The sequence below is a fragment of the Neoarius graeffei genome, chromosome 4 (assembly GCF_027579695.1).
Source record: "Neoarius graeffei isolate fNeoGra1 chromosome 4, fNeoGra1.pri, whole genome shotgun sequence".
Classification (NCBI taxonomy): Eukaryota; Metazoa; Chordata; class Actinopteri; order Siluriformes; family Ariidae; genus Neoarius; species Neoarius graeffei.
Window position 1 is genome coordinate 8,045,981 of NC_083572.1, and position 27,980 is coordinate 8,073,960.

Here is a 27,980-nt window from a genome sequence, read left to right on the forward strand (position 1 = left end):
CACACACACTAAAATTGAAAATGCAAAATAAAGTGCAGCTTCTTGCCTTTGGTCTTAAATGACAAAATTAAGTTCACAGTTACAGTAAGTCACACATCACTGAAGTAGACGGGAGGACTTTGGCGCTGTCCAGTGTAGTTTGCTTCGGGTCGGGTTTCGGTGGCTCCGGCTGAGCTAATATGTCGGGGTGGTGTCGTGCTAAGTAAGTTCGCAAGTTTGTTGTGTTACCTGAATAACTAATTGGAGCGAAACAGGTTTTGCAAAGTGCGTACTCTTTGTCCAGCTCACTATTTTTTTGTTTTTTTGTTTTCTCCTTTCCTTTGGAATCCAAAGTGCCTCCAAACATCTGCCTTAAAGTTCGGCAGCGTCTCTAGGTTTACATTAACAGCCATGCTTGCTTGTTTTTTTTTTTTTTTTCCTCACTGCAACCACCGGGAAAAAAAGAGAAGACGAAGAGTGCCTTGCAGTGAGGTAGCGGCACAGCGACACCTTGTGGAGCGGAGGTGCGGAAGTCGTACTGGATTTACAACCCGTCTGAAACATGATTTATTATTTGAAAAAATATCGATATTCAAATTTTGAGTATCGATATTGAATCGGAAGACAAAGTATCGCGATATATCGCCGTATCGATAATTTTGCCCACCCCTAATATACAGTGGGGCAAAAAAGTATTTAGTCAGCCACCAATTGTGCAAGTTCTCCCACTTAAAAAGATGAGAGAGGCCTGTAATTTTCATCATAGGTACACTTCAACTATGAGAGACAGAATGGGGGGAAAGAATCCAGGAAATCGCATTGTAGGATTTTTAATGAATTAATTGGTAAATTCCTCGGTAAAATAAGTATTTGGTCACCTACAAACAAGCAAGATTTCTGGCTCTCACAGACCTGTAACAACTTCTTTAAGAGGCTCCTCTGTCCTCCACTCGTTACCTGTGTTAATGGCACTTGTTTGAACTCGTTATCAGTATAAAAGACACCTGTCCACAACCTCAGTCACACTCCAAACTCCACTATGGCCAAGACCAAAGAACTGTCAAAGGACACCAGAAACAAAATTGTAGACCTGCACCAGGCTGGGAAGACTGAATCTGCAATAGGTAAGCAGCTTGGTGTGAAGAAATCAACTGTGGGAGCAATTATATATTATACTGATAATCTCCCTCGATCTGGGGCTCCACGCAAGATCTCACACCGTGGGGTCAAAATGATCACAAGAACGGTGAGCAAAAATCCCAGAACCACACGGGGGGACCTAGTGAATGACCTGCAGAGAGCTGGGACCAAAGTAACAAAGACTACCATCAGTAACACACTATGCTGCCAGGGACTCAAATCCTGCAGTACCAGACGTGTCCCCCTGCTTAAGCCGGTACATGTCCAGGCACATCTGAAGTTTGCTAGAGAGCATTTGGATGATCCAGAAGAGGATTGGGAGAATGTCATATGGTCAGATGAAACCAAAATAGAACTTTTTGGTAAAAACTCAACTTGTCGTGTTTGGAGGAGAAAGAATGCCGAGTTGCATCCAAAGAACACCATACCTACTGTGAAGCATGGGGGTGGAAACATCATGCTTTGGGGCTGTTTTTCTGCAAAGGGACCAGGACGACCGATCCGTGTAAAGGAAAGAATGAATGGGGCCATATATCGTGAGATTTTGAGTGAAAACCTCCTTCCATCAGCAAGGGCACTGAAGATGAAACATGGCTGGGTCTTTCAGCATGACAATGATCCTAAACACACCGCCCGGGCAACGAAGGAGTGGCTTCGTAAGAAGCATTTCAAGGTCCTGGAGTGGCCTAGCCGGTCTCCAGATCTCAACCCCATAGAAAATCTTTGGAGGGAGTTGAAAGTCCGTGTTGCCCAGCAACAGCCCCAAAACATCACTGCTCTAGAGGAGATCTGCATGGAGGAATGGGCCAAAATACCAGCAACAGTGTGTGAAAACCTTGTGAAGACTTACAGAAAACGTTTGACCTCTGTCATTGCCAACAAAGGGTATATAACAAAGTATTGAGATGAACTTTTGTTATTGACCAAATACTTATTTTCCACCATAATTTGCAAATAAATTCTTTAAAAATCAGACAGTGTGATTTTCTGGATTTTTTTTTTCATTCTGTCTCTCATAGTTGAAGTGTACCTATGATGAAAATTACAGGCCTCTCTCATCTTTTTAAGTGGGAGAACTTGCACGATTGGTGACTGACTAAATACTTTTTTGCCCCACTGTAATATAATTTTTTTTTTTTTGAAAGGTTTTCTGTAAGCTGCGTCAACCTGCGTTTGCTTCCGACTGGTTGCGTCCTGTCCTGACAGCTTAAAAACTTTACGTCTGACCACAACGAAGGATTTGACACAAAACGCCTGCGTCCACCTGCGATCGGTCGTCACCTGACCGATCGCAGGTCACAGCAGGCGTCTTTCTGCCGTCTGACCTGGGCATAAGACACACACGCACACAGCTCTGACATGACTGATGAGGATAGAATGTGACATTTGTGCTCACTTTTTTTCACAAGCTAATCATGGTGCTTTGTTTCTTTGATGGAATAGCTCAGGTCATGATTTAGCATTCGGAAAATTTCATGCTCTCATTCGGTGTAAGCAATGTTTGGTTATTTTATTTATGAAAGTCCTTGCTCTGTTTTGTTGCTCTTTTGCTGAATTTTTCTTGCTTGCCTTTTTTTCCCCTGTCAGGTGCCAACATCTTGAGAGATTCAGCCGGGAATGTGAAGCTAGGTGACTTCGGGGCAAGCCGTCGGCTGCAGACTATCTGTCTGTCAGGAACGGGTATAAAGTCAGTGACAGGAACACCATACTGGATGAGCCCAGAGGTCATTAGTGGAGAGGGCTATGGAAGGAAAGCTGATATATGGTAAGCGATGCCTATAATTAATATGTCTATAAATATGGCAAAGCAACTGGACTTGATGGAGTGTAATATAAGGACTTCACTGCAGGGGGCTTCAAGATTTGCATTTGCATCGATTTGCTAACGCTAGGTGTTTTGAAACGACCTGAATTATGAAACCTTTTATAGACCAGTACTTACAGTACCTACACCTGAGATCACTCCTGTCTTTAGAGCACTCTTGCTTCAAGGGGAACTGAAGGCGAGTTTTTTTTAATCATCAAAATTCTGTTTCTCGTTTTATTAAATATAGGAATGCATTTTTGATAGCTATTTTGTCACTGCTATCGCAAGTTATGAGTGCTTTGAATTATGCTATGTAATATATTAGTCCATATGTCAACGCAACGGCCGTAAACGAGATTCGCTGAGACCTGTGCGAGACATCGTAGGACGGAAATCAAAATGACGGACATCTGCCAACGTTGTCAAAAGACGCGCACGCCCTCTTTCGAATGCTGACGTAACCAAGCTGGAAGTTTTCCCTAGGTGTCCGAAATCGCTCCCTACTCACTATATAGTGTGGACGCCATTTTGTAGTGCTGTCCGAAACCTTAGTGAGGATTACGTGGGAAATGCACTCAGGATAATATGGATTTATCATAAAAATTAGGGGTGTGCATTGGCACAGCCCTCACGATTCAATTCGATTACGATTCGGAGGGTAACTATTCGATTCAGTCCGATTCTACGATGCATTGTGATGCGTTAAAATTTTACTGAAAGCAAGGCAAATGTTTCAGTAGTCATGAGGCAATACAAGCAGTCAGATACTGAACAACATTTTATTGGCTGTTGTGTGTATCACTCCTGTTTTAAACAAAATAAAATTGAATGTTATAGAGTTTCAAATATGAAAAAGAAAACAAATTTCAGCTTTTTAGTGCTTTGAATGAGACCAGATCTTTCTTTTTTACACACAGGTCTTGTCTACTTTCCCATCAACCTCGTAGAATCCAAAATGTGCCCAGATGTCAGCTTTCCAAGCTTTGGGTGCGTTAATAATAACGTGTCTCTCGCAGTCCTCTTCCTCCGCCTCAGCCATCTTGCTAAGCTAGTGCTGTCTCGACTGGCGTGCAGCTACAGACTGCGCATGTCTGTGATGTTGCTCCGGAAATGCCCACGGAAGTTTTTTTTTTTTTTTTTTTTAATACGCTGAATCGATCTGGCATGTTGCCGAATCGATGCTGAATCATCCATGCCCCGCATTGCGATGCATTGCCGAATCGATTATTGTTGACACCATTAATAAAAATGCATGCATGGGTGTATTATTTTGAAAACCCACCAGCCGCCTGATCTGGCACGTTTCAATTGTGCGACAGTAATGGCGTAAATACCAGCGCGACGGACTCGTCCTTATCCTGTCGTCTTTCCAACTCTTCTCTACTCCACGTTGGTTCAAAGTCGTATGGAATAATTTCCATCACTGATGAAGCTGGTAAATCTCAACATTAATCTAAATTGGAAAGATATGGCGATCTGGCCACTGTGTAAACAGTCTCGCACAAGTCTCATGAAGATCGCGCGGATAAGCGACGCCTGCCGTGGACCAACCGAACTGCATTCGACATGGTTAAAAACCGAAAAAGCTGATAAATGTAATACAATATACCAATACGAGTCACGATATAAGGTTAATAAAACCGAAAACGTAATTGAATAATGCGTTAATTTAGAAATAAAACAAGTTTTTAAAAATGACTTTAGTTCCCCTTAAATCCAGCAGCTCGCACACTGAGAGCCATGGCCACAAGGGGGCAGCAAACGAGCTGCAGGAAAGTCCCACAAGTTGTATCCCAAAAGTCACTGACGCAGACAGCTGTTCAGAGATGTTTCTCGGTTTATTGTAGGACAAACACGAGTATATATTCACATTGAAGAATGCATTGTAGCTAAATGGCTGGATGATGTGATTGATGACGCTAAGTTACCTCTGTCGGACAAGGCAGTGTAAACGGGTGATGTCACTCGTTAGGATCACCTTATGAAAGAGGAGACATTATCGGTCAAAATAACCTTCATTAAGCAGCGAGCAGATTTGTGAGCGAAGATAAATCTCAAGGAATTAACTCGCCAAAAGGAGTAGCAATCAGAACAGCCTGTATCAGTTTCAAGCATGCCAAATAGATATGTCTGTCAAACCCTGAGATGAAAAAAAGCTGGAGAACCACTGATTTAAGCAAGCGAAATGCTTTTCCTCCCTGTAAAACTAGAGATTTCGGGGTCTAACAAGCATTCATCAGTTTTTCAGAGTGGACTGTTTGTCATCAAACTACAAAAAAAAAAAGCCTGCTACTTTTTTTTTTTTTTGGATTGTTTGCCATCTTCGTTACTCATGCACAAAATGATGATTTGAGAATTTCCGAGTCCTTTTGCAGAAAGTGTTATTTAAAAGCTCTTCTGGTCGGAGAAAAGGAGTAACTCCTTGTGATTTATGGCTGATGGAAGATGCTAAGCCTGGTCGGCATATGGTGAGACAAAGGTGCAAAGCTGTAATGACTGGCTTAAAAATAAATGGATTCAAAATTATTACCCCATTTAAAAAAAAAAAAAACCTATAACTATCTAGCAATGGTTTCATTTTGTGTGAAGTCACATAAATTGTTGCCCTTTGATTCTCTGTCACTTGTGAACTGACATTCCATAATTTTTTTTTTTAAATTTGTTTAGAAGTTACATCAATGCTCTGGTGGCAGACGTTTTTAAAAGAAACAAACGCTTGATTGTAATATTTAACAATGAATGATTCTCTTTCCTCTCTGCAGGAGTATTGGCTGCACCGTAGTTGAAATGCTAACCCAGCGGCCTCCTTGGGCGGAGTTCGAGGCGATGGCAGCCATCTTCAAAATCGCCACGCAACCAACCAACCCTACGCTCCCAGCTCATGTATCTGACCACTGCCGTGACTTCCTTAAACGCATTTTTGTGGAAACAAAACAACGGCCGGCTGCTGAGGACTTATTACGGCATTTTTTTGTTCACTAACCCCTCCCCTGCTCTCAATCACTGAACGATTAGTGACGACCCTTAGCGTCTGCCCTTTTCTACACTTCACCCGGCCTGCTCTAGGGCGCTTCCATTGGATTAGAGAGAATGGGGGTGTGGCTCAGCAGAAAGGGGATTAATGCCTCTTTTGGTGGAGGATAGCATTGGGGAGCAGCTTGATTCTGTATGAAAACATTGCACCTTAATGTCACTCAGGGGTAAGTACCCCTAAAGACTAATTGAGTTTTGTTATTGTAGTTTTTTTTTTTTTTTTCTTTTGAGTTCTGCGAATTTGGACTTGGAAACTCAGCTCCAGGGAGTCTTGTCAGCTTCTAGGCTCATGGGATGAATCTGAGAGGGTATCTCGTTCCAACACGACCCAGAATGTACTGTCAAGCCCAGGAGAGGGCTGGTGTGCCATCAAGCTGCTAAAAACAAAAGGCAAATCTAAGGAAAGCAAATCTGACCACAGGGTGTTGGGACCGCCAGCATTACTCCTCTCAAAGTTCTCATTCTCTTGCACAGTTCGTACACACCAGACACCTTCACACTTTCATCAACATCTATACTGTAGATTTTATCACTCACTATGCTGTACAAATGTAAGGTGGGTTTTTTGTTTGTTAATTTGTTTTTTTTGGCTGCATCTCCGTCTCCTCCTCTGTGTTCATGGTTTAGCAGAATGCCACTATTTTTGAGCTGTAGGGTCAAGCAGGATTGTGATTTTAATTTGTTTCACTCCATCAGTGTTGCTTTTGCATTGTGCCTTTTAGGTTTGTGGAAACAGTTTTGTGTGTCCGTGTTCAAATCTCGAGAAGTCTTCTCGTGCTCTTATTCTCTGCTTCATTAACAAACTGACTCCAGGTCAGTTCTTTAAGCACTCTTTTTGCCTTCCTGTAACTCAGTGCCGTAATCTTTGAAATGCATTCGTTCTTAAAAGCCAAAACCCTAGAAAACACGTGTTGGGGTTGATGCCTAGTGACTAGAATCATGACTTAAAGGAAAAATCCACCCTGAATGACTTGCATATTAATCTTTTAACACCTCTTCAGTGGTATTTAATAATGACTTTAAAGTGCATATCACGGGTAAATTCAGGCGCGAGATCAATGTAATTCTCCTATTTTATACAGTAAGCCCTCAGTATTCGCGGGGGTTAGGGACCGAACATGGCCGCGAATAAGCCAAAATCGCGAATACTTGTAAACCCCCCCCGTAGTGACGAGCCACCGCCGCAAGAGTCTTCCCTTCCTTTAGCATATCAAGAAGTCCTACCTTCTCCTGCAGCATCATTACCTTCTTCTGGCGCTTAGGTTCCTTGGCAGGAGCCTTAGAAGACGCAGAGCGTTTAGGAGCCATTGTAGGGCGTAAAAATTATTCAAAAATACCAAGAACGAACAACACGTGAACAAGTCTGAACTACGGGAACCGCGAGACTGTACTGTACAATGCGCTCATTCGTATCAACCAATGAGCAGCAGCCCGCCATTCAAACTTCAGCCAGTAGCGAGCAAGCATTCGGCTCCGAGAATGTAGCAGTGCGTAAACGTTCACAGTGCGTAAACGTTCGGTATGTTCGCCGCAAATGACCCCGAATCGCTTAGATTTCCGCGAATGTATCGGAGATATGTTCTATATAAAATCCCGCGAATATGTGAATTCGCGAATACTGATAGGCGGGGGTCTACTGTATTAAACTTTGGTCAAATATCGGTCACATTTTGTGCAATGTATTTACCTTGCGCAATACCCAAAAAATTCAGTTGAAATCAAGCCATTTGAGGCGAATTGGTCCGACTCTGAAAAAACTCGGCGTTTGGATTTCCCGGCAAACATTGATTTTTGTGACGTCGCGTGCGGGACGCCTCCTTCTGAATCCTACGTCAGCGCTGGTTTGTTTGAGAAAACGACCTGGTGGTTTTCTGCAAATTTCTTCAACGTTATCATGTAATTATTGAAATGGTTAACAGATGTATCGTAGGAGGGTGTAGCAACACCAGTCTTGATGGGATTAGTACTCATCGTTTTCCAAAAGACCAGACAACCAGAGAGAAACGGGAGCGCTTGGTCTACACAGGCTGTGCACTGAAACCGTGCAAGCTCTCGCAGCCTGCTGGCGCTTCCGCAGATAACGTCACAAATCTGGCTTCAGACTCACTTGGGATTTTTCCAGACGCGTTTTGTTTTTATTTTTGTTTTTTTCTGCTGTAGACAGATGGCTTTGTGCAAAATTACCCTTCTGGATGAGTGTGTAAAGGGACATACTTTCTATAAAAAAACAAAATTGGTCCAGAATATGCACTTTAATGTGCGTTTCTTTTTTTTTCATTTCATTCACATGACTGTCTATTTTCACTTAACGTTACTCGTAGTGTCCATTGACTACCTGCTAATGGTGGTGCCACTGGGATTTAGCCCTAGTGTCATCTAAGCCTAAAGAGAACAATGCAGCAGCGCTTTCGTCCTTTCGTCTGTCCGGCTCTTTCACTTCCACATCCATAGGCTATGCTCAGACAGATCAGCTTCCAAAGCTTCAGCTTTCATCACCATCGGCTTGTAGATCGCTAACTAACTAACTGCTGCTGAAACTCGGCACACCTGAGTCGTATTATAGCTGCATTGCATTCTGTGGCTTTGTTTCAAGCATCTGCACTTAATTTGCATTGGGATTCTCATTCATATGGGAACGGTTCAAGAGAGAAAAAGCTCTTGCTCTTTACTAAGGTGGTGTTTACATTAGACCGTATCCGTATCGTTTTCGTTGCGGATGCACTGTCCGTGCACATTAAAACGCCGGGAAACGACTCCACAGGCGGAACAATTTGAATCCGCCAGGGCCCACGTATTCAACCCAGTACGTATCTGATCCGGTGCTGTGTAAACATTGAGGAACGAGGATACGCAGTGCTGAGCTCTAGCTGACGTCATCGTTGGACAACGTCACTGTGACATCCACCTTCCTGATTTGCTGGCGTTGGTCATGTGACGCGACTGCTGAAAAACGGCGCGGACTTCACTTCCTGCTATTCGTGTGTGTACGCGAATCGTTTTAAAAACGTTAATCTGATGATCCACTGATTCGAAATGATGTAAACAGGGCCTAAATGTCTCCCTATGACGTCAGAGCGATACATAATCGCTGTCTGCTCTCATAGGGATAACAAAAATACAGCACCAGTATGCAAATTGGTGCACCAGAGTATTTTAAACACACCACATATATTTCAACAGAAACGTATATAATGTGTTTCAGAGTGGAGTTTTCCTTTAACAGCAGGATGAATGTTATTTATTGGAGATGGATGATTGACCTAGCAGAAATCTATAGTAGTATTATTAATTTTTTTAAAACGGTACCATAAGATATGAAGAAAAAATGATTTTATTCATGATTTGATTTCAGTGTCTTCTCCTCCCCCCCAAAAAAAAAAAAAAATTATAAAACAGACCTCGGAACACCCAATATGAATTCAAGTTCTCATGAATGCTCAACAGTACTTGACCATATTTGGAATTTTTTTTTTAAACTGAAACTGACCTCACTATCCCACAAAAGTCTTGACATGGGTGGGGTGTGGTGGTGGGGTTTTTTTTTTTTTTTTTTTTGGTGGCGGGTAATTCACATATCGTGTCATTCTCTTTGGTACCTTTTTATGTCCTGGGGCTTGGTCCACAGCTCTTTGGTGTCGGATTTTTTTTTTTTAAAGCGGTTATGACACCATTGAATTTTCCTAATGAGCACATCCTTTTAAAAGTACTAAATCAAATTTATGTAATGCAGTGATGTTTTGCCCGTGTGCCCTCCATTGACGGAAACCAGTGGCCATGTTTATGTGCAGACATTTTCACCAACCTAAACAAATTAGTTATTTAAATACCTTAAATTCAGAAGTCTGTTAAATTTCCCTGTACATGTAGTATATAGTGTGCAATCCCAGCTAAATTTATTGTTATTCTTATAACAATGAGAACGTTTTTAAGTTTTGACCGTGTAATGTTTTCCCATGTGCTGTGAAGATTTTAGTCACATTAATATTTGCATGTAAACATGGCTGTTAATCGATAGGCCATTTTCCCCCCCTTATATATGGCGTGTGTGTGTATAAACCCAACAAACCTGGACTTTAATGAGAATGCACATTAGGTACTTGGATTTTAACAGGAAGAGTTGTTTAACTGTTAGTAACATCTGGAAGCTGAACCTGATGGGTTGCATAAAAAGCTGCTGGATTTCTGGTCGTGTTTTTTAGATTTGTTAAAAATTTAAATGGCAGATGTGTATCAGACACGCTCTGTTTAGTCGTTCATGGTGAAGTAAGGGTACGTGTTTGCTTGCCAATCTTCCAGTAGTGGTTTATTGAGTATAAAGCAGTACTGTAGAGCATCACCTCAAAGTAGTTAATACTTAGCCTGATGAAAACATGGCATCAGCTTGGCACTAGGCTGTTTTTTTTTTTGTGTGTGTGTTTCGAAAGGTTTTTTTAATGAATTCAAAAGCTGTACAAACTCTGCTTGTAGTAGTTTTGATTTTCCACTGGCACTGTATAGTGTGGATCAGAATGGTGCCATGTAAATGGCTTAGTATTGACAAGAACCACAAGAAAAGAAATGAGAGAAGCCTCTAGTCTGGTGCTTTAAAAAAAAAAAAAAGCCTCTCGAGAGCCGTTAAGGATTAAGATGCAACCGTTTCACTCCAAATGATGTTTACAAGTTTTTGTACTCCAGATTCTTCTGTTTACTGTTATACTCAGAGAGCCTGTTAGGTTGTTCAAATTCATTAATTACGTAGACCCCCTCAGTCGGGTTAATATAATATCAGGTACGAGCCAGACCCAAGCCCAACCCTTCCAATCAGTAATTATTGGTACGTCCCAGTTCTCTGAGCCAAAAGCACTTTTTTTTTTTAAATTGCTATATTGTGTTCTATGTTGTGCTTGGCCGTATATCTCAAAGTCAAAAGGTCAGAATTTGAAAGTACTCCTGTTTTAGTTTGAAGGTTCAATTGAAACAGTTTCATGTTTTCTGTTTGAATTAACTCCATCTGAAATGCAAAGAAAGCATTATGCAGTCAGTGTCTGTTAGCGTACTCGGTGTGCAGGCGTTTGTAAGGTATGTACAAAAGTACAATCGTCTGTCTTTTTGATCTTGAAATTTTTGCACATTTTTGAGACCATAATTTGTACACTGATTTTAATACTTTTGCTGGTGTGTGTGTGTGAGAAAGTGTGTGAATGCTTTTGATTGTATGTCGAAACAGAACAGTCTGGATTCTCTGACAGTGTGGTAAGACGAGCCTAGTTCATGCAGGAACGCAACTGGTCATGTGTTTGCTTGTACTTCTGCGTTCTTGTGCGTCTTGTTGAAATGCAGCCTGCAGGATTTCACAAGCTACCGCCAGGATGATGAATATATTCCACCTTAGACACTTGAACACCTTATCCCAAAACACCGTCTTGGCTTCACTTAACTAACAGGACAGGCTTTCTAATGATGTTTGTTGTGCCACTGCTGCCACTCCTGAATGCACTTTGTGTGTGTGTGTGTGTGAGAGAGAGAGAGACCTTTTTTCTGATTTGAGTATTGCCAGTGAAAAGGGCACTGTGCTCAATGCCTTGCGCTTTTGATTACACAACTGAAAAGAAAAATAAATAAAATGAACCAAAAGGGGGAAAAAAAACAACCAAAAAAATTATTTAAAAAAAAAAAAGGATTTTCTCTTTTTTGACAGAGCTCACTTATCTGACTCAAAACTCTCTTGTCTGCTTTGTCTATGGTACGAGAAAGCCATGTTTATAATTCAATTTGGTTTGTGACCAATAAGCCTGTTTATATCAAATCTGTATATCAGTGCTACGCATATTTTTTATATATATATTATTTTTTTCTTTTTCTAAAACAAGATTATATGCATGATAGGCATTCGAATAGCCCAATGAGGAGGTGACCTGCTATGAAAGCAGAGCTGATTGGACAGTTTGCTGGACATCATGAGATTGCCTGTAAACGGCTGGCACTTTGTATAGTGTTGCTAATAATAATGATGATGATGATGATTATGATGAAAATAATAAAAAAAGATATTTATTTCACTTTTTGTGCTCCTGGTTTTAATTTAAAGCAAAACCCAAGTTTGGCTCAAGTTTGTTTCGAGCGAGGTGAGTATTCCATACTGCCAAATGGTGCCCTTGTTACTTCTGTGAAATTATATGATTCGATTAGCTTTTAATTTTTAGACTATTTAAAAATTTTTCTGCTGATGTCTCACTTTAAATAATGTACTGTATGACAAATATAACTCTATCTTTTTTTTTTTTTTATTGAACTTGACAAAGCTCACTGCACACATTTATAAACCCATTACATTTTCCCGAGGACCGCAGTCTGTTTTGTTCAAAAACAATTTTCCTCTTTTCTGTCTTTATCCTGCGTCTTGTTCCAATATCTGTTAAAACCATGTGGCTCACCAGCAGCGCAAAGCAGTAGGACGCCTGCTGATGTGTGTATCCTTCAGCTGAACAAATTGTCCAGAGAGCCATATGGTGCGCGCACGCACCCCTTTACTGGCCCCTAATTCCTGCTGTCCTCTGCCAACTCCACACTTCAGTAATGTTGTTGTCATGGTGACCAAGAAATTGGAGCAAATTTCAAGACTTTTAGGTGTTGCTATGGTGCATTCACCAAGAAGAGTGGAGGGTAAGTTACAGCATTGGTCTTCATCTGAATGTTTGTGTGGATTGTTTGTTTCTACAGGCCTGGAGTGTAAAGGGGAAATGCAACAAGGCCTGTAGTGTGATACTCTTAGCAAAATGGAACAGCATGTCTGAAATTGAGTCCTCATACCACAGCGATTTTTAATTTATTAAAAAAAAAAATTGTATGAAGATTTGGAGTAATACTGCTGGGTTATGTAAGTTAAAGCAAATGCACAGAATGATGAATGATCATAAATCATGGAGTCTTGTCAGCCTTGTACAAGTGATTAACTGATTATTTGATTCTTTTCCTCCTCACGGATTGTCACCTTGTTGTCGTGGGGAGGTTTGTGTGTACCTGTGATCCCACAAGTGATCCCGTCAGGAGCTTCAGCTCCTGGTCGGATCACCCTGAGCGGCAAGGTTGTGTGGGGAGGTACCACATGAAGCGCAATCCAACAAAGTCCTCAACAGAGGAGATGGACTTCATTGAAACATCCAATGACTGTGAAGGCTGCAGCAGAACTTTATGCCCCAATCGTCTGGGATCTCCAGCCATCCGGCAAGGCAGAAGGACTGCCAAGGACCGTGTGTTTGCTGGCACGCAACGGCATCCCTACACGAAATGAACTTACGCAAAGGTGTCTCCAAATCAGATCAGCAGACCTCGATTGCGCATCTACGTGCTGTCCACACTGCAGCATCTGCAACAAATCCTGTCAATCAAGGCTTGGGCTCCTCAGCCACCTGAGAACCCACCAAGGCCGAGCTGCCAACGACTAGGAGAACGCCTTCCTCGCTTTCGAGGGATAGCCACAAAAAGACTTGATTTTCTTTTAAATAAATCCACTACACACTACTATGAAAAAACATGTATAGTGTAGCAGTAGTGTACATACTATCAAGTCAACTTTATTGTCAAATATGCTATACATGCTGGACATACAGCACAGATGAAATTTCAGTCCTCTCTGACCCACGTTGCAAACAGGCAATGCAATAAATAAAAATAGAATAATTGAAATAAACAGTATAAACACTCTAGATAAGAACTAGACATATATAAACACTCACACACAAATTGGTGCAAATAAACAGTCAAGGGCACTTGAGGTATAGCAGTTAAACATGAAATAAGCAATGTAAACAAACTAATAGCTGTTAAGGTGAGGTAGTGCAGAATAGTGCAAATGAGCGAGGTAAAGTGAAATATGCAGTCCCCAAGTTCAGTGTGTTAATGAACGTTGAGTGTGTGTGTTGGGGGGGGCGGACTGTCAGGGTGACATGTCAGATGCTGAAGGGGGGGCGGGGGGGAGGAGGGGCAGAACAGGGAGGGAGTTGAGCCTCCTGACCACCTGGTGAAAGAAACTGTCCTTGAGCCTGCTGGTTTTGGCCCGGAGACTCCGCAGTCTCCTCCCCAACGGCAGCAGACTGAAGAGGCTGTGAGATGGGTGGGTGGGGTCACCTGCAATCCTGATGGCTTTGCGGGTGAGGCGGGAGTTATAAATATCCATTAGAGAAGGGAGAGAGCCACCAATGATCCTCTCAGCTGCTCTCACGATACGCTGCAGGGTCTTGCAGCAGGACACGGTGCAGGCGCTGTACCACACAGTGATGCAGCTGGTCAGGATGTTCTCGATGGTGCCTCTGTAGAATGTGTGCATGATGGGGGCCGGGACTCTTGCTCTCCTCAGTTTGCAGAGGAAGTACAGATGCTGTTGGGCTTTTTTGGCCAGTGATGCGGTGTTGTTGCTCCAGGACAGGTCTTCAGAGATGTGCACACCCAGAAACTTGGTGCTGCTCACCCTCTCCACTGCAGCACCGTTGATGGATAGTGGAGCATGCTGGGTGTGTGCTCTCCTGAAGTCCACAACAATCTCCTTCGTTTTCTCCACGTTCAGGTGGAGATTGTTGTCCTTGTGCCACAAGGCCAAGCGGCTCACCTCACTCCTGTAGATTGTCTCCTCGCCATTGTTGATGAGACCCACCACAGTTGTCATCCGCAAACTTAATGAGATTAGAGTTGGATGTTGGTGTGCAGTCATGGGTCAGCAGAGTGAAGAGGAGGGGGCTCAGCACACATCCTTGGGGGGGCCCCCCATGTTCAATGTGATGGTGCTGGAGGAGTTGCTGCCGACCCGTACAGCCTGTGGTCTCCCAGTCAGGAAGTCCAGCAGCCAGTTGCACAGGGAGGTGTTGAGTCCCAGCTGGTCCAGTTTATGAATGAACTGCTGAGGAATGATTGTGTTGAATGCTGAGCTGAAGTCTATGAACAGCATTCTGACATACGAATCTTTTGTCTCCAGGTGGGTGAGAGCTGAGTGGAGGGCAGTGGAGATGGCATCATCGGTCGAACGGTTGGACTGATATGCAAACTGGAAAGGGTCCAGGGCGGGGGGAGGGCAGATTTGATATGCCGCATGACTAGCCGCTCGAAGCACTTCATGAGGATGGGAGTGAGTGTGACGGGGCGGCAGTCATTGAAGCAGGAGGGAGACGGCTTCTTTGGGACCGGGATGATGGTGGTGGCTTTGAGGCACATGGGGACAACAGCCTGGCTCAACAAGATGTTGAAGATGTCTGTAAAGACATCTGTGAGCTCCTCGGCACAGTCTCTCAGGACACGACCAGGAATGTTATCAGGACCCGGGGCTTTTCGTGTATTTGTCGTCCTGAGAGCTCTCCTCACGCTGTCTGGGGACAGCGTCAGCACCTGGTCGCGGGGAGGTGGTGGGGTCTTCTGTGCCATGGTGCTGTTGTCTGCCTCAAAGCGAGCGAAGAAGTCGTTCAACTGATTCAGCAGAGACGTGGAGTTGTCACAGGTCTGCGGCGAGGGCTTGTAGTCTGTGATGGTCTGAATCCCCCGCCACAGGTTCCTGGAGTCTCTGCTGTCGTTGAAATAGTCAGCAATGCACCTGGAATACTGTCTCTTGGCCACCCTGATGCCTCGTGACAGATTGGCCCTAGCTGTCCTCAGGCCCACCTCGTCCCCAGCTTTGAAGGCGGCGTTCCGAGCCCACAGGAGCCTGTGGACTTCCCCTGTCAGCCATGGCTTCTGATTGGCCCGAATGGAGATGGTTCTGGTGACTGTAACGTCGTCCATGCACTTCCTCATGTAGGCAGTGACGGTCTCCGTGTACTCCTGGAGATCTGTGATGATGTAGGTGGCCGCCTGTCTGAACATGCTCTAGTCAGTGGTGGAAAAACAGTCCTGGAGTGCCTCTGAGGACCCCTCTGGCCACACGCGTAGCTGGTTTGGTGACTTTAACCAGCGGCCTGTATCATGTATAATATAGTAATTAATGTTATTGTTCATATCTAAATCAGTTTTTTTTTTTTTTTTTTTTTTTTGCTTAAAATTGACTTGGGGTAAGTTTTCAGTTTGCAAAGAGGTCTATGGTGTTTGTTTTGTTTTTAAGTTATTGTTATAATACCCCCGCTCTGAAGGGGAGGTATACTGGTTTACCCCTCTCTGTCCATATCTCCTTGTTTCCGTCTATCTGAAACACCCTTTTTCTCAGCAACCACAACTCATAGCCACTTGATACCGAGCTTCAGCGTGGGGTTCTATACCATGTAGACCGTTTTCAGGTCTGGAGCACATTGACTTCCTGTTTACTGACAATGTATTTACGAAACATTTATAGGGTGGATTTACGAAACTTTTCATAACACTTTTCTCAGGAACTACAAATCACAACTGCTTGATATTTGGTAATGAGCTTCGGGTTGGGATTCTATACCATGTATACCATTTTCAGGTCTGTCGCACATCGACTTCCTGTTTACTGCTAATGTATTTATGAAACGCATAACGTGGATTTACAAAACTTTCGTAACACTTTTCTCAGCAACTCGGACATCCCAACCTGACATTCATTTCAAATTTCAGATCAAAATTCTTTTGGTCTGAGGTGTTTTTTTTTTATTATTTAACCATTTATAACTGCTTTCCCTTCGAACCTAGTAACTGGTCCATAAACATCTTACATGTAGTAAGTTGTAGGTGTAATTAATGATTTTGTGTATTTAGGATTGGATAAGTGATCAATCTTTAATAATTACATGAAATCAGTCTTTTTTTTTTTTTAACTTTTTTTTTTTTTTAGATTTTTTCCATCTTTATTGGATAGGACAGTGTAGAGACAGGAAATGAGCGGGGGAGGGATCGGGAAATGACCTCAGGTCAGAATCGAACCCGGGTCCCCGGATTTATGGTATGGCGCCTTATCTACCTGAGCCACGACGCCCCCATGAAATCAGTCTCATTAAATTTGAAGGTTAATAATTAAAATGAATCAATCCTACTGAATCATTTAATTTGACTCATTTGAATTGAATCATACCATAGAATCAGTCTCATTTGAATCGTTTGAAGTGAATCACTCAGGTGAATCATTTAGTGAATCATACCATTGATCCTGGATAAATTACCAAACAGCTAAATTATGGTATATCATTATTGATCACTTACCATATTACATAAATTGTCTACACCTTTCCTTGAATTCTTTGCGATTGGGCAACTTCAAAGTATCGAAACAGCAGATGAATACACACAGCTTTGACAATAAATGAATTTATTATACAAATCAAAAATGGATAATCAGTTGGAATATATACAGTGGTGTGTGTGTGTGTGTGTGAGGGAGAGAGAGAGAGAGAGACACCTTGGGTCTCTCTTGAGAGGGTTGGCTCTTGTGGCTAACTCCATGTGTTTGTGGGGGAGGAGTTAAGGCCCAAGGACCACCTCGTGGAGTTAAACAAAGAAAGGCATGTTAGGTCTAGCTTGTTGCTATGTGAGGCACAGGAATTTTGTTATCTGCAATCTTGGTATGTGTGTGTGTGGGGGAAGGCCCTATGGCCTAGCTAAAGTGTGTTTGTTATCTGCAATCTTGGGGGAGGTGAATCCTCATGATTTAGTGAGCACGTGTTTTCTAAGTAACAAAAGAATTCCACACTCATAACATTATCAAACCCCCTGAAATCTTAAGGTCAAAATGTGTGTTAAGGAGATTGAGGATATTAGTAAAAGAATGAGAGAGAGAGAGAGAGAGAGAGACATGCACAAACTTATGGATTAACCAATTTTAAATCAACAAACAAACATGATAGAGAACCAAAATTCAGTGTATACACTTCATTTAACTTCAGATAACTTCACATTAAGTGAATAATTCCTAAGACTTAAACTTTTGCCCAATGCCTGTTCTTACTGCAAAAAGTCTCGTCTTCTGTAGAAAGCAGAGTCTCTCTCCGTGGAAATGGCAGGCTGAAGAAGTTTGCGCTTCGGTGAGAGAGAGAGCGGTTGCTCTGAAGTTATCTTTGAAGATCTTCATAGCTCGTGAGAAGAAAGTTCTGATGAGACAGGGTTAGGACGGTCCAGCCGCTCCCAACACCAATAAACTGCCTATTTGGTTGCAGTCTAGTACGTACTGAAAGAATGACTGAAAAAAAACGGTTTATAACTCACTTGAGTTAAAGCGCGCGTGTTTCCGGAGTCCACTGTGATCAAGGGTGGACAGAAGGAGGAGAACGTTCTAAAACGTGTCTCTTGCAAGAAAGAGTCGTGGTTTCGGACGGTCCGATGGTGAGCGTCCCTCTATGGTCTGTTCTCCGCTGAGCTCAGACACCAGAGACAAGGAAAATGGAGTTTCCAAGTCTCTTATGTGAAACCTGAAGAATGTGATGTACATGATCCCGCCCAGGCGTGACGTAGTCAACGCGGAAGTGGGCTGGGAGTTGTAGTTCTTAGACACAAGATGAAGCATGATACCTACAAAGTGCTACAGTTAGCATTTCTAGAAAGTTGGTTCAAAACACTGATTTCGTCACTCTGAGACATTTACTACCAGACATTTATTCAAGAACTAAAACCTGCTATGATGTAAGACATGGTACGTTTTAACGTGTTGCCTTAACATGCTGTATTTCAGCATGGAACTTGATTGACAGGAAGGTCCATCAGATAGAGGAGCAGGTGCAGTGTGGAGAGAAGCTTGAGGGCATGTACCTTACATACCTGTTATCAAGCAAAAAGCTCTCCCTGGCAGAGATTTATATCACCATCACTGAACTGTTGCTTGGAGGAGTTGACACGGTGAGTGTGTGCTTGTGGGTGATGTTTATTTACCAACATTATCCTGAGTAACAGGATAGGGTAATGATCAGTGACAGCATAGTGTGATTCAGCCCAGTGTGAAGTCCTGTGTTTTTATAAAATTTTGTTTTATTCTATCCACATTCACTGGATATGAGCAATCGCGCGCTCTGATTGATTGGCTACTCTATTATTAGGATATCAGCTCATATACCAGGAATGGAAAAAACAAAATGGTGGAGCGTGTTGCTCAACCAACCGAGGATGAAATAAAAACTCGACTCGAAAACAAAACCCCAAAAATGCAAAAAAAAAAAAAAGTATTTGATGGCAAGGACATGTATCTTTATTTTTTATTTTATTTTTAAGAATTATCACATTTTTCACGAATTGCTCCGGTTATTTCACCGGTTTGTTTACATTCTAAATGGAAATTATTTTGTCAGACACTTTGTATAAAGTTTTTATTTATCGAATTTGCAAAAAATGTTCTGTTTCTCAAAATCCAGTAAATGTGGATGGAATAAAAGTTATTCCACTCAATCTCGTCGTACACGGATTATAGACAGCTCGGTGCTATGTGCCTCATCAGCTATCAGCTCATGTACAACTTGATTTTGTGGAATAACTGTTATAATTCTTATACCACAGTGACTTGCCAACGATTGCACTTTTTAAAAAATTATACATTCCTCGTCTCGTCGTCTTCCGCTTATCTGGAGCCGGGTCGTGGAAGCAGCAGTATGAGCATGGAAGCCCAAACTTCCCTTTCCCCAGACACCTCGGCCAGCTCCTCGGGAAGAACACCAAGGCGTTCCCAGGCCAACCGAGAGACATAGTCCCTCCAGCGTGTCCTGGGTCTTCCCCGGGGCCGCCTCCTGGGGGGCCATGCCTGGAACACCTCCCCAGGGAGGCGTCCAGGAGGCATCCGAAAGAGATGCCCGAGCCACCTCAGCTGATTCCTCTCGATGTGGAGGAGCAGCGGTTCTACTCCGAGCTCCTCCTGAGTGACTGTGCTTCTCACCTTATCTCTAAGGGAGCGCCCAGCCACCCTGCGACGGAAACTCATTTCAGCCACTTGTATCCGCAATCTTGTTCTTTCAGTCATTACCCAAAGCTCATGACCATAGGTGAGAGTCGGAACGTAGATTGACCGGTAAATCGAGAGCTTCGCCTTTTGGCTCAGCTCCTTCACCACAACGGACCGGTAAAGTGACCATCACTGCGGAGGCCGCACCAATCCACCTGTCGATCTCACGCTCTATCCTTCCCTCGCTCATGAACAAGATCCCGAGATACTTAAACTCCTCCACTTGAGGCAGGACTTCTCCACCAACCTGGAGAGGGCAAGCCACCCTTTTCCGGTTGAGAACCATGGCCTCGGACTTGGAGGTGCTGATTCTCATCCCAGCCGCTTCACACTCAACTGCAAACCGCCCCAGTGCATGCTGAAGGTCCTGGTTTGAAGAAGCCAACAGGACATCATCTGCAAAAAGCAGAGATGAAATCCTGTGGTTCCCAAACAGGATTCCTTCTGGCCCCTGGCTGCGCCTAGAAATTCTGTCCATAAAGATTATGAACAGAACCGGTGACAAAGGGCAGCCCTGCTGGAGTCCAATATGCACTGGGAACAGGTCTGACTTACTGCCGGCAATGCGAACCAGACTCCTGCTCCGTTTGTACAGGGACCGGACAGCCCTTAGCAAAGAGCCCTGAACCCCGTACTCCCGAAGCACCCCCCACAGAATACCACGAGGGACACGGTCAAATGCCTTCTCCAGATCCACTGGTTGGGCAAACTCTCATGAACCCTCGAGCACCCTATGAAGGGTACAGAGCTGGTCCAGTGTTCCACGACCAGGATGAAAACCGCATTGTTTCTCCTGGATCCGAGGTTCGACTATTGGCAGAATTCTCCTCTCAGCTGACTACGGGCGAAAGGCGGGGTACACCCTGGACAAGTCACCAGGTCATCACAGGGCTGACACACATACACAGACAACCATTCACACTCACATTCACACCTACGGTCAATTTAGAACATGCAAACTCCGCACAGAAAGGCCCTCACCAACCACGGGGCTTGAACCCGGACCTTCTTGCTGTGAGGCGACAGCGCTAACCACTACACCACCGTGCCACCCTGATGTAAAACGTGTCTTACATTTTCGTTTCTTGGGGCACTCTGCCTCTGCCATGCCACTGCTGCTCCTGTGCACTGACTGACTGAATGACCGTTAGAGGGAGCAGCACGCGGAAGATGGCGGCTGGTTCAGCTCTTCTCCTCTCCACTGCTTTGGCCAAACAGCGCACGCGCAGGCGGGAGAAAACATGCCTCATGCACCACATTGCAAGCGCGTGCACACACACATGAACCACCAGAGGGCACGCGCGTACACTTGAGTTTGTTTTTTTTTCTGAAAGTGGAAATACGTGTTGTGAAATTGGCCGCATCCCAAACCGCACTCTACCCTACTCAATCGTGTGCCACCGCACCACAGGCCTGTTACTGTGACGTACACAAGTTTGCATCTGGCCAGTTCTGGATGAAGCTTGCTCTAGATTCCGTGAGATTGTATGTAATTTGTGGGCATCAGGGAGCCGCTATCAATATGTGGGAGACTTCCGGGAAACTTAGGATGTCTGTGATCTTGTTTTTCTTTAATTGTCCTTCAAGGCAAGGCAAGTTTATTTATATAGCACATTTCATACACAGTGGCAGTTCAATGTGCTTTACACAAGTAAAAGCAAAACAGTAAACAATAGAGAATAAAATTACATAAAATAAATGGGAAGAAATATAATAAGAATTAAACAATAGTAGAAATAAAATAATAAAATGAAGTAGAAGTTCAAATAGGGGGAGAAAAAAACCCCCAGCAAAATAAAATAGAATAAAAGTTAAGTAAAATTCGAAACATGCAGAGACTGTAAAAGTACAGATTATAAAACATGTAAAGAAGACAATATTAATTATTTAACAGAATGCATCTGAGAACAGCTTGGTCTTTAACCTAGATTTGAAGCTGCCAACAGCAGGAGCATTTTTTTTTTTAAGATATTTTTTTGGGCTTTTTCCACCTTTATTGGATAGGACAGTGTAGAGACAGGAAATGAGTGGGAGAGAGAGACGGGGAGGGATCGGGAAATGACCTCGGGTCGGAATCGAACCCGGGTCCCCGGATTTATGGTATGGCGCCTTATCCACCTGAGCCACGACGCCCCCAGCAGGAGCATTTTTAATGTCCTCTGGCAGTTGGTTCCATAGCTGCACTGCATAGTAGCTAAAAGCTGCTTCACCATACTTTGTTTTAACAACAGGTTTTAATAGCAAATTTTTCTGTTGCGATCTGGTAGATCTGATTGGGTTAGGCCACTGCAACATATCAGAGAGGTAATTGGGCCCTGTACCATTTAGAGATTTGTACACCAGCAGCAATGCTTTAAAGTCAATTCTGTAGCTTACTGGAAGCCAGTGAAGGGACCTTAGAATTGGAGTAATGTGCTCTGTTCTTTTTGTTCGTGTGAGAACCCTAGCCGCTGCATTTTGAACCAGCTGAAGTCGTTTGATGGTCTTTTTTGGCAGGCCTGTGAAAAGGCCATTGCAGTAATCAACCCTACTAGAGATGAAGGCATGTATCAGTTTTTCCAGATCATTTTTTGACATAAGTCCTCTTAGTTTGGAAATGTTTTTTAGGTGATAAAATGCCGTTTTAGTGATTTGCTTTCATGTGACTGTCAACGTTTAGCTCGCTGTCAATGAAAACACCAAGATTTTTAACCATTTCTTTAGTTTTAATCCCTTTTGTGTCAAGAATAGTGGTAATCCTGAGTCTTTCATCTTTTTTTCCAAATAGAATTACTTCTGTTTTATCTGAGTTCAGCTGAAGAAAATTTTGTGACATCCAGTTGTTGATTTGATCGATACACTGGTAGAGACATTCAAGGGGGGCATAATCATTAGGTGATAAAGCAAAATAAATTTGGGTGTCATCTGCATAGCAGCGATACAAAATTGAATTGTTATTGATAATTTGCCCAAGTGGGAGCATATAAAGGTTGAAAAGTAATGGTCCAAGAATCGACCCCTGGGGGACACCACAGGTCAAGGACATTGACGTTGAGGAACAATTTCCCATGGTAACAAAGAAGCTTCTATCTTTTAAGTATGATTTTAACCAATTGATAACTTTACCAGTCAACCCAACCCAGTGTTCAAGTCGATATAGCAGTATGTTGTGATCAACAGTATCAAAAGCTGCACTGAGGTCCAGTAACACCAGGACCGATGTTTTGCCTGCATCAGTATTAAGACGTATGTCATTTATAACTTTAATCAGCGCTGTTTCAGTGCTATGATTGGCACGAAATCCTGACTGAAAATTATCAAAACAGCTGTTTGATATCAAGAAGGCAGTTAATTGATTGAAGACAATTTTTTCAAGGATTTTCCCGATGAATGATAAATTTGATATTGGCCTGTAGTTATTTAATACTGAAGGATCCAGATTATTTTTTTTAAGTAGGGGCTTTACAACGGCTTTTTTCAGGGACACAGGAACAACGCCAGTTTCTAGGGATGTATTATAATTTGAAGCACATCTGTAATTATAAGATCTGTAATTATAACTTTTGCATTTTGCAAACTCATTGCATTTATTAACCTTCATGAACCTCTTCGTCTACACTCGTTCACAGCCAGTAACCTGGGGCTGCTTTTTTTTTTTTGAAAATTTAAAAAGACAGATAAACAGTTTGCATGCTCAGTTTTTTATTATGATGAAATGGATGACTCGCTAGGAGTTTAATTGTAGCTCTAGATAGCTTTGGAGCTGTTTGTTGAGGATTTTTCTGCATGAGACAGCGCAGATCAAACTCGTTTTGAAAAGAATTCGGTTTATCCGGGTCAGGGCCGCGTTAACCCTTGCCGAGGCCCTGGGCAGACACCCCCCCGAGGCCCCACCCCCACCTGTTGTCAGCTGCGCTCAGCAAATTCGCCCCTTCATACCCCTTTTCCACCAAATCAGTTCCAGGGCTGGTTTGGGGCCAGTGCTGGTTCACAACTCATTCAACTTGCGAGCCAGCTGAGAACCAGTTTGCTTTTCCATAGCTCGCGGTGCTAAGGGGAGCCACGTCATTACATCGCTGTATACGTCAGTTATGTCGCTGCATTTGCATAAACCTTGGTGCGAACATCAAAGCAACAACAACACGGAGAAGAAGAAGCAGCGACAACAATAATAATGGATGACTTCACGTTTGTACAGCTGCTGCTTCTCGTTGCTTAAAAATGGCGACCTTTCACGGTCTTGCGATTGTTGTTGGTCTTAACAACTCCGCCCCCGCTGACGTAAGCAGTTCTTTCCTCTGGCCCAGCAAAGAGTTGGTGCTAGCCTGGAACCGGTTTTTCTGGCCCAGAGCCAGTTCTTTGTTCGGTGGAAACAGAAAACCCGGTTCCAAACTAAGCACTGGCCCCGAACCAGCCCTGGAACTGCTTTGGTGGAAAAGGGGCATCAGACGTGCCTGTCTAACTAGACACAGAAACTTAAATAATGACAGTGGCACAATTAGAAATACTATTGAACGATAAAACTTTATATCCATCAACACCTATTTAATGGTGAAATAGGCAATTGCATGGTGAAAAAATCCATCAGACATCACGGTTAACAAGTCTGGTTAACTAAAGTTTAGCCTCAAGAAGGCTTTGAATGAGTGAGTCAATGAACAACATGTCAAGAACATAACCTAGGCCTACAACAGTTTCTTTAGTATTCAGAACAAGAACATTCATTTGGTATATAACCGTTCGTTTTCATTTTGGAATCCAGGCGACTTTTAACTTGTGAAAACAAAGAGCGATAACGAAAGAAAAATATCTTGGTTCTCAGAAATAAATCTCAAAATGTTAGGCTATGTGAAACATTTCATCCTTTCACACATGTAATGTCCCAAACAGCAGTGGCACACAGCTTTGCGCATTCAGTTTGACAGCCATGGGTCAACTTACAAGGGCACTTTCCTACTTTTCTGGAAAGCGAAGTCATTAATTAAATCATTGAACTCAAGCGTGTGAAGACATGGTGGACAGTGATCACGTCTGTGAGGGTGGACTACTATCACGTCTCCACATCTTAAATAAGAGGTAAATATTGCAGTCTATCGTTATTCAAAAACGTCAACTTCAAACACGATATCAATACATTTGTCCACGTTAATGAGAGGCTCGCGAACATTAAATGACGTTAACCTCTGTTAGCCTATCAATGCATAGGGCCTGACTCGCCTTTGGTAACACACTAAACGAATTATCTTTCATTTTTGGCACTTTTTCTGTTTGTGTAGATGGGAAGACATGCTGAGAATCCAAATCGCCAACATTTGAAATAATTGTTTTGAATTATTTCTTGTCTTATTTAATGAAGGTTGTAATAGAATTGGCCTACATTTGGCTTAAGCTGGATGAGACAGAGACATAATTTTATAGCCATTTGTTAAACAGCTGACAGGGAACGTAATTAACCGTTCCGGGAACGAAATTTTTTTGTTCTAACCGGTTCGGGAACATCTATTTAATGGTGGAACCCAAAACCGGAAACGTTAAAATTCCGTTTCTGTTCGGAACGAACCAATAGAGATCTTGCAGTCACGTGACCGGAAAGTACACAACCGCCATCTTGTCGGTCAAAAACACAGCTGTATACTGCTGCACTCATGTACAGAATGGATCACTTTCAACCGACGGACTACACGGCTCATTTTTCTAATGAACAGATAACTAGATATGTCTAAAATAAACGATCTACAGATTAGTGACCCTTATGGCTTACCGGGCGGAGTTTTCACGACCGGATTTTGAACTGCCAGCGGAATACCCAGACGTGTATAATTACCTCATTAACTTTCCCTCGCTGTTCAGTGGTGAAGCACTGCGTGCTTATAAATCTCTGGACAGTTATCTTTACAGAAATTCAGGATTTGTCAGCGACTCAGATGTGGCATCTTGTAAACAAGAATCCTCATTGGATGGGTAAGTCACTTAAGTATTGAGTATAGCACTGACCAGCCGATTATAGAATAGAATAAGGTAATTCCAGCTGTAATTCCAAATCGTCCGTCTTGTTTACATGGATCTGGCGTTGGAGAGGTAAAGGCTTAGCAGTGGAGATTTGAGTGGCTGTTTTCTGAGCTTAGTCAACAGGCCGGCTCTGCCTGCAGCCTCGCTTTTGCTTCCGCTCCCGACACCGCCTCCTTTGCTTTGCTTCCGATAACAATCCACGGAGACCCCGCTGGTCTCGCTATCTCGTCCGGAATGTTGTGCATGCGATGGAAATCGCTACAAACCGTCATTTTCTGCTGGAAACCCATGTCCAGTAAGTCCATACGGTTGTAGTGGATATTGAAGTCCGGTACAGACGAACAACACGCAAAAATACACACAAAAAACATAAAAAACGTGCACAGGTAGGGAGAGCTTGTAGCCGCAGCCGTTGTAGTAGAATTGTATATAGTAGGGTTTTCCAGAAGAAAAGGTAGAAGTAAAAGCAGAAGTAGAAGGCGGAAATATAGCGTTTGACCGACAAGATGGCGTCTGTCACAATCTGGATCGGCTGTGACGTCACATGCAAGTGCTCCATAGGAAAAAAATTCTGGTTCAAAGCCCTGGTCTTAACAACTCCGCCCCCCCGCTGACGTAAGCGGTTCTTTCCTCTGGCCCAGCAGAGAGTTGGTGCTAGCCTGGAACCGGTTTTTCTGGCCCCAGAGCCAGTTCTTTGTCAGTGGAAACAGAAAACCCGGTTCCAAACTAAGCACTGGGCCCGAACCAGCCCTGGAACTGCTTTGGTGGAAAAGGGGCATGAGGGATGCGTGTTTTTCGCGAGATGTTCATGATGACTGCCCATGGGCGGAGCGGACGCGGAGGACTTCCCGTATTTGTGCCCTCCGCCCCCCCGCACTTTTTACAGCCATTACAGCCACTCGGTTCCTTTTGAACATGTGGAAACGCGGTTTTCCGAGCCGCCTCTAAACGCATCATGAGCAGGCGGAGCTGAGCAACAAACCAACCCCGCTGTGGTGATCAGAGACGCTTTAGAAAATATTGTGCGAGTATATTTGGTGTGATTCAGATCTGAGCAGCGCTTCTGTATGTTCAGCAAACCAGACAAGAGGCTAAAGACTTTCCACAGTGGGTTTTTTTTTCCCCCCAGACAAACCGTGTAAGTTGAATAATGCTGTTGAATGTAGATAATGTTTCGCTAAAAGATGACAAGTAGATGTCAATTTAGTTAGTTAAGCTAGAGGCGGTAGTAACTTTTTGGATAAATTGTACTCTTAAGAGTTGTTTTGTTGCAAAATACGTTTTACTTGAGTAATATTATTCTAAAATAATACTTTTACTTGAGTAACGTTACTATTTTGGCTACTCTAAGATGGGTAGAAAATAAGAATATAAATGTATTTGTGTTCCTTTGACTGTTATTTTTGTAAAGATTTATTTTTGTGGTAGTTAAAGTTTAAAGTACATTAATTTGCTGATTATTATGATTATTATTATTATTGTATTCCTAATTCTATTTCAAAATGTTGCTTTTCACATATTTTTTTAATCTTTATTGCCACGATAGAAAGAGCAGGGTGAGAGAGGAGACAGTGGACCAGAGGCCAACAGGGATGATTATGCAGCATCACAGGTGAGAAGAGAATATAACTAGCTACGTCACAACTACTATTCTTAATTAGTGTGCTTGCAAAAGCACACTATTGTTGTTCTTAAGTTTTATTATTATTAGATTATGGGGCGGCACGGTGGTGTAGTGGTTAGCACTGTCGCCTCACAGCAAGAAGGTCCGGGTTCGAGCCCTGTGGCCGGCGAGGGCCTTTCTGTGCGGAGTTTTCATGTTCTCCCCGTGTCCGCATGGGTTTCCCCCACAGTCCAAAGACATGCAGGTTAGGTTAACTGGTGACTCTAAATTGACCGTGAGTGTGAATGGTTGTCTGTGTCTATGTGTCAGCCCTGTGATGACCTGGCGACTTGTCCAGGGTGTACCCCGCCTTTCGCCCGTAGTCAGCTGGGATAGGCTCCAGCTTGCCTGCGACCCTGTAGAACAGGATAAAGCGGCTAGAGATAATGAGATGAGATTAGATTATTCACTTTATTCATCCCACATCGGGGAAATTCACGTGTTACACTAGCAAGAACATGTCAAATAGATAACAAATAAAACTGAAATAAAAATTAGACAAATGAAGGATTAAATACAGAGGGCTATTTGCATTGTCT

General features: G+C 43.0%; 2 protein-coding genes across 3 annotated transcripts in view; both read left to right on the forward strand.

Annotated features, from left to right (window-relative positions):
• map3k2 (mitogen-activated protein kinase kinase kinase 2) overlaps positions 1-11,997 on the forward strand; it is a 37,332-nt gene extending 25,335 nt beyond the window's left edge. For both annotated transcript variants that reach the window (XM_060918779.1, XM_060918778.1), the window contains 2 exons: positions 2,707-2,884; positions 5,689-11,997. In XM_060918779.1, the coding sequence (XP_060774762.1) occupies positions 2,707-2,884; positions 5,689-5,908 (398 nt within the window). In that variant the 3' untranslated portion in view covers positions 5,909-11,997. The remainder of the gene's footprint in view (positions 1-2,706; positions 2,885-5,688) is intronic.
• Positions 11,998-26,714: 14,717 nt separating this feature from the next.
• The window catches only part of LOC132884811 (sterol 26-hydroxylase, mitochondrial), a 77,263-nt gene continuing 75,997 nt past the window's right edge, over positions 26,715-27,980 (forward strand). The window contains exons 1-2 of the mRNA XM_060918791.1: positions 26,715-26,916; positions 27,325-27,390. Of these exons, the coding sequence (XP_060774774.1) occupies positions 26,846-26,916; positions 27,325-27,390 (137 nt within the window). The 5' untranslated portion in view covers positions 26,715-26,845. The remainder of the gene's footprint in view (positions 26,917-27,324; positions 27,391-27,980) is intronic.